Source organism: Euphorbia lathyris, chromosome 5, assembly GCF_963576675.1.
Source record: "Euphorbia lathyris chromosome 5, ddEupLath1.1, whole genome shotgun sequence".
Taxonomy (NCBI): Eukaryota; Viridiplantae; Streptophyta; class Magnoliopsida; order Malpighiales; family Euphorbiaceae; genus Euphorbia; species Euphorbia lathyris.
In genome coordinates, this window is record NC_088914.1 from 41,774,068 (window position 1) to 41,781,433 (window position 7,366).

Below are 7,366 nucleotides of genomic sequence, written 5' to 3' on the forward strand. Positions count from 1 at the left end.
CCGCCCATAACCTAATCAGTTAGGGTTAGAGTTAGAGTTTGAGTTTAGCATAGCTACGAGGCTAACCCACCCTAATACACAGATTTAGAATACTAAAAAGAGAATTCTCCTCTTCCCGCTCCCTGAAGCTCGGTGTGCGTACGTGGAACAACGACGATTGCTTCATCTAGATCGGTGACACAGAGTCAATGTTCGTTTCTTCTGCTGCTATTCAACCGATATGTGCTACAATCTGTTGTTTGTTAATTAATAGATCCGAGTTCATTACCCGTCCCTTGAAATTAGAGATGAAATATATAATGGTTATTAGAGGCTTCAAATATAAGTCATGAATGACCTTATTTTTACATTATGTTATGAGTACTAATAACAGATAAAAACAAGTGAACAAACTAATACATGTAAAAAAAGTGAAGAGGTTGACAGAGGGGAGTTAAATTCAAGGTTGTTTAGGCTTGGTGGTGGTCTGAAATAGGAAACGGTAAAGCCAAGCAGCCAAAGTAGCTCCAATAAAAGGAGAAATCCAATAAACATAAAAGAATTCCCAAGAATTATGCCAATTGTGAAGATATGCCCATCCATATGCATTTGCTGGATTCAAGGAAGGTCCTGTATATTTGGCACCCACACCAATCAATCCTGCTGTAACCCAAGCCCTCAACCACACTTTCAACATCATATTTTTGGGTCCTTTATACCTAATTAACAGCAAACCTAAACAAAACACAAAACACATCACACCTTCTGCTATTGCCCCTGTTTGCAAATCCACTCTCAGTGAAGGACCTTTTAGCATAACCTTGTACTTTCTTTCCATCACTTCCAATATCGCCTTCGCACCACCAACCCCTCCAGCCGCCTGTGCCGGAAATCTCACCGCCATTGACACCAGAGACGTATCTGATTTAATACCAGATGCATATAACACTACAGTTGTAAGAGGATTGAAACTGGCGCCTCCTAATGCGCCTCCTACTAAGCTGAATGTTAAAATAAAAATAGTTGCTAAATTTACTGTGATGAACAGAGCTGCAAATGATTTGGGTTCAACTCCTACATATCCTGCAATTGTCGATGTTAGAATTCCTAGAAATGGCATCGTAAATACATACATGGATGTCAATATTGCATCTCCGATTGCTGATTTTATCACACCCATCTTTCTTTCTTTCTGGATCTTGCTTCTTTTTCTTTTTCTTTTTTGGGCGCAGTGTTGAGTTGAAAGAGAGAGAAGCAGAACCAAGTGCCGTTTAATGGAATATGAGGTTAGGTATATGAGCCAAATAATGGAGATTCCTTTCCGATAATAAATTGATATTTTCAATAAATAAATATATATATTTATTATTCTTAATCCAAATGTGTTTTTGTTGATTTGTTTAGCTCTCGTGTTTTTTAAAGTAAACGTAAGCCCCTTTATTAAATGAAGTACAATAATGATCTAAAAAAAGATAATTGGTATATTGACAATAAATTAATAAGGATCTACAAACCATGTCATTAACTCATATCGTATATAACGATGCACCTACACATGGTAAAATTATAGCTCTTGGATTAAAGACATCGCGTGTAATGAATAGAATCTTCTGATCAATAAAAAAACTTTCATGGTACATTTTCCTTACAGGGAAATCCCATGCGGCTAGGTGATGCGCCCCGAAGCGGTCGCTCTAAAAGACTCACTGTAAGTCGTTGTTTTCTATCACTTGCTGATGATGCTGAGTCAACAAGTCAGCATGAGTAAAATCAAGAAGTCGGAATGCTGAGTTATCAAGTCAGCATGGCTGTGGTCAGCATGGTACTGAGGTGATAATACAGGTCAACATGGTCTTGTTGTGTTACCACTGGTCAGTAGGTCTTGCTGAGTTTGTACTTTTTTGAGTAAGGATATTTTGGGTATTTTCACAACTTTGTAAAGGCTATAAAAGGTCTGGGTTGGGAAGTAGTTTCACACGAGAGATTCTTAGACTAAGTCATTAGTGTACACTGTGATAATCTGAATTGGGGATTGGGAAAACACGAGAGTTTCTGGAAAAGGAGAAACTGTTTTAATCTTGTTGGAATCTCCATTGATTAGTGAAGTTGCTGGATGTAGGCAGTTAAGCCGAACCAGGGTAAATTCTGTGTGTATTCTTTTGATTGTTGTTTCAAGATCCAATCTGTGATCTTTGTGTACTTTGTTTCTCTGTGTGGTTGATTGATCGTTCGAAGCGTAGTTCAACAATTGGTATCAGAGCTAATCAAGAACAGAGCAATGGGTTTTACAAAGATCGAGATCGAGCGTTTCAATGGTAAGGGAGATTTTGCTCTATGGAGACAGAGGATGAAGGCAATCTTGGTTCAAATGAAGGTTGCGAAGGCTCTGAAGGGCGAGAAGGAATTTCCGGCGACAATGACGAAGGAGGAGAAAGAAGATCTTCTTGAATTGGCTTACAGTACGATCGTCCTGTATCTTGGCGATAAAGTGCTAAGAGAAGTTTCGAAGGAAACCTCAGCTGCTGGGGTTTGGCTCAAGCTTGAACAGTTGTACATGACGAAGACACTTACCAATCGGGTTTATCTTAAGGGAAAGCTTTTCGGCTTCAAGATGAACGAGGACAAGCCAGTTGAAGACTATCTTGATGATTTCTCAAAGATCATAATTGACCTAGAGAACATAGAGGTAAAGATTGAAGATGAAGATCAGGCCATAATGATCTTGAATTCTTTACCCCAGTCTTTCAGTCATTTTGTTGAAACCATGAAGTACGCTAGAGAAACACTAAGTCTGGAAGAAGTTCTGATGGCGCTAAAGTCAAAACAGATTGAGGCCAACACCAACACTGAAGCTGCAGAAGGATTGTTTGTTCGTGGAAGGTCTGAGAAAAAGGACTCTCACAAGCCAAAGAACAAGAACGGGAAAAAGTCCAAAACTACATCCTCAAGCAATAAAGAAGGCAAGGTCTACAAGTGTTTTCACTGCCATAAGGAAGGACATTTCAGGAAAAACTGTCCTGAGAGGAACAAGAGTCTAGGTCAGCCTAAAGATCAAGGCGAAGCCGCTGTGGTAGAAGAAGGTTATGAGAGCGCTGAGGTCCTTGCTGTCACTGATAAAGATCCAAACACTGACTGGATCTTGGACAGCGGATGTACGTTCCATATGACTCCCAACAGGACATGGTTCGAAGACTTTCAAGAGGAAGGTGGGAGGGTTCTTCTAGGCAACAACAAGTTGTGCAAAGTACTGGGTCAAGGCTCCATTAGGCTGAAGATGTTCGATGGTCAAGAAAGGATTATGACCGGTGTGAGGTATGTGCCAGAACTGAAAAGAAATTTAATTTCTTTGGGTACGCTTGATAAACAAGGATACAATTATAGAGCCGAAGGGGGTATCATAAGGATATCTAGAGGACCTTTAGTTGTTATGAAAGGTACCATGAGTAATGGCCTATACACACTCCTAGGTAGTACTGTGTTAGTCTCTACCGCAAATCTCACCGAGTCTAAAACTGATAGAACCAATATTTGGCACCTTAGACTAGGTCACGTGAGTGAAGTTGGTTTACATGAACTTAGGAAGCAGGGTTGTCTTGGTAAAGATCACATAGGAAAGATAGATTTCTGTGAGAACTGTGTCTTAGGGAAGTCTAGTAAAGTCAAGTTTCCTAAGTCAGCAATACATAGAACCCAGGACATTCTTGAGTACATTCACTCTGACCTATGGGGGCCAACAAGAACTAAGTCTCATGGTGGGAGGACCTATTTTATGACTCTTATTGATGATTACTCTAGAAGAGTATGGGTTTATATTCTATCTCATAAGAATGAGGCTTTGCAAACGTTCAAGGATTGGAAAGTGTTAGTGGAAAACCAAACAGGAAAGAAAATCAAAAGGTTGAGAACCGACAATGGTTTGGAGTTTCTTGACAAAGATTTCATCACTTTGTGCAAGAAGTCGGGTATAACTAAACATCATACCGTTCCTGGAACTCCACAGCAGAATGGCCTAGCAGAGAGGTATAATAGGACTATCCTAGAAAGAGTTAGGTGCATGTTAATCCAATCCAGTCTCCCTAAGTCTTTCTGGGCTGAAGCAGTGCAAACTGCGTGTTACCTAATCAATAGGTGCCCATCATCTGCTATAGGTTTTAAAACACCTATGCAAATGTGGTCTGATCACCCAGAGGATTATGAAAAACTTAGAGTGTTTGGTTGTTCAGCTTTTGCACACGTTAGACAGGGAAAATTAGAACCTCGGGCTCTAAGATGTGTTTTTATAGGCTACCCTATAGGAGTCAAGGGCTATAAGTTGTGGTGCCTAGAATCTGGTTATAAGAAATCCATAGTCAGCAGAAATGTTGTGTTCAATGAGATGGATTTTCCTTATCGGAAAAACCAAGAAAAAAACTCAGTTAGAACCGAGTAGTCCTAAGTCCATTCAAAACCTTGAGAGTGTTAAGAATGAGGTGGAGCTTGAAGAAAATAGTGAAAACACCCGTAAAACCGAGCAAGAAGTCAGTGATGGTAATGATACTGAGTCCAGTCAAAGCTATAGACTTGTTAGAGACCGTGAAAGAAGAGTCCCTAGGGCCCCGGTTAGATATGGTTTTGAGGACCTTGTAGCTTATGCATTTAGTGTTGCTAAGGAAGTACAAGAGTCTGAACCTGTAACCTATAGGGAAGCTGTGAATTCGGTTGACAAGGAACAGTGGCTTAACGCTATGAAGGATGAGATAAAATCCCTTGATAAAAATGAAACTTGGATTTTGGTAGATAAACCTTTTGATAAGAAGTTGGTCGGTTCAAGGTGGGTGTTTAAAAGAAAGGAAGGGATACCTGGTGTAGAGGAACCTAGGTTTAAAGCTAGGTTGGTGGCCAAAGGGTTTACTCAGCAGGAAGGTATAGACTTTAATGAAATCTATTCACCGGTTGTTAAACATAGGTCTATCAGGATTATTCTCTCTCTTGTAGCTCGTTTTGATCTAGAATTAGAACAATTAGATGTCAAAACAGCTTTTCTTCATGGAAACCTGGATGAGGTCATATATATGCAACAACCAGAGGGTTTTGAAATAGGAGATAAAGACCAGCGGGTATGTTTGCTTAAGAAGTCTCTATATGGTCTGAAACAGTCCCCTAGACAGTGGTACATGAAGTTCGATGAGTTTATGATAAGTCAGGACTTTCATAGGTCTAGTTATGACTGGTGTGTGTATAGTAGAGACCTTAGTGATGGCTCTAAGATTTATCTCTTGTTATATGTTGATGACATGCTTATAGCTTGTCAAAACAAAGCAGCCATAAATCAGTTAAAGGCACAACTAAACACACGGTTTGAGATGAAGGATCTCGGGTCAGCACGGAAAATTTTAGGGATGCAAATTTCTCGAGACAGAGGAAGAAAGAAGCTATTCCTAAGTCAGTCAATTTATCTGAGCAAGGTGTTAGAACGTTTTGGTATGACGAATTCAAAGGCCGTTCTCACTCCACTTGCAAGTCACTTCAAGCTGAGCAGTAAGCAAAGTCCTCAAACTGATGAGGAAAAGGAAGACATGGAGAGGGTGCCATATTCGAGTGTTGTAGGCTGTCTAATGTATGCGATGGTCTGTACACGTCTAGATTTGGCTCATGCTGTGAGTCTCATCAGCAGGTTCATGGCAAATCCAGGAAGAGCTCATTGGTCAGCGGTGAAGTGGGTGCTGAGGTATGTCAAAGGCTCACTGAGTAAAAGTTTGAGTTATGGTGGAGCTGAAGCCCTAGTGGATGATGTAGCAGGTTTTGTTGATTCTGATTATGCTGGTAGCATTGACACCAGAAAATCCCAAACCGGGTACGTATTCACTGTGTTTGGAACTGCAATAAGTTGGAGGGCAAGTCTACAGTCAGTTGTGACTTTGTCAACAACCGAAGCTGAGTTTATTGCTGTTACAGAGGCAGTAAAAGAAGCTATGTGGCTGAGAGGAGTCTTAACGGAACTTGGAGTGACACAGATTGATGGTTTGAAGATTTACTGTGATAGCCAAGGAGCTATACATCTGTCAAAACATCAAGTTTTTCACGAGCAATCCAAACACATAGATGTGAGAATGCATTTCGTCAGGGGTGTGATTAGCACTGGTACTGTTCAGGTGGTGAAAGTGGGAACTGAGGATAACCCAGCCGACATGCTGACCAAATCTGTTTCAAGTAATAAATTTGAACATTGCTTGAAACTGGTTAGGATGGTCAGTGGTCCTTGAGTGTATTTTCTTCACTAAGTTGATGGAGTGATTAGAAAGACAAGATGGAGATTGTAAGTCGTTGTTTTCTATCATTTGCTGATGATGCTGAGTCAACAAGTCAGCATGAGTAAAATCAAGAAGTCGGAATGCTGAGTTATCAAGTCAGCATGGCTGTGGTCAGCATGGTACTGAGATGATAATACAGGTCAACATGGTCTTGCTGTGTTACCACTGGTCAGTAGGTCTTGCTGAGTTTGTACTTTTTTGAGTAAGGATATTTTGGGTATTTTCACAACTTTGTAAAGGCTATAAAAGGTCTGGGTTGGGAAGTAGTTTCACACGAGAGATTCTTAGACTAAGTCATTAGTGTACACTGTGATAATCTGAATTGGGGATTGGGAAAACACGAGAGTTTCTGGAAAAGGAGAAACTGTTTCAATCTTGTTGGAATCTCCATTGATTAGTGAAGTTGCTGGATGTAGGCAGTTAAGCCGAACCAGGGTAAATTCTGTGTGTATTCTTTTGATTGTTGTTTCAAGATCCAATATGTGATCTTTGTGTACTTTGTTTCTCTGTGTGGTTGATTGATCGTTCGAAGCGTAGTTCAACACTCACTAAGGGATAAATGTACCTCATCGTTATCAAGTAATAATTTGGAAAAGTCCAGGTAACGAATCCACATGATTTATACCGCAAGTACCAAACTACTAGACTTCTAATATTATTTAGGCTATGGGGGGTTTGAGATTGATGGTTTGTAAGTTAAACTATTCCTAATTAGATTAAAGCTACTCCTAATTAAGTTAAATCTACTCCTAAGTGATCCTTAGCAAGGTAAATTAACCTGCAATGATATGAGGTGATACGATAATACCAATTCCAATCCTATTTTATCATTCAATTGTTAACCTAATCCGAGTCACTTGTGCCTAAGGCGTTTAACCCTACTTATCCTTCTATGGTTCCTAGTGCGTGATTCCCTTGTAAGGCCGAAACTAGCTCTAAGGCTCAAAAATTTGGGTTTAATCTTCCATAAGGTTGTCAATCTTATAGGCTGTGACTTAGTCAGATTCAACTCGCAATATGTGCCAAGATAATATTTGGATTTATGAATGAGTTAACCCAGAAAAGCAAAGCGTAAGATTCAGAATAATGATAACAAT

The 7,366-nt window shown here is 39.9% G+C and overlaps 1 protein-coding gene across 1 annotated transcript; it reads right to left on the minus strand.

Annotated features, from left to right (window-relative positions):
* Positions 1 to 281: 281 nt before the first annotated feature.
* Positions 282 to 1,279, minus strand: LOC136230047 (aquaporin SIP1-1-like). Its single transcript, XM_066018984.1, has one exon. The coding sequence runs from the start codon at positions 1,157 to 1,159 to the stop codon at positions 440 to 442; it is 720 nt and encodes a 239-aa protein (XP_065875056.1). The 5' UTR covers positions 1,160 to 1,279; the 3' UTR covers positions 282 to 439.
* Positions 1,280 to 7,366: the final 6,087 nt, after the last annotated feature.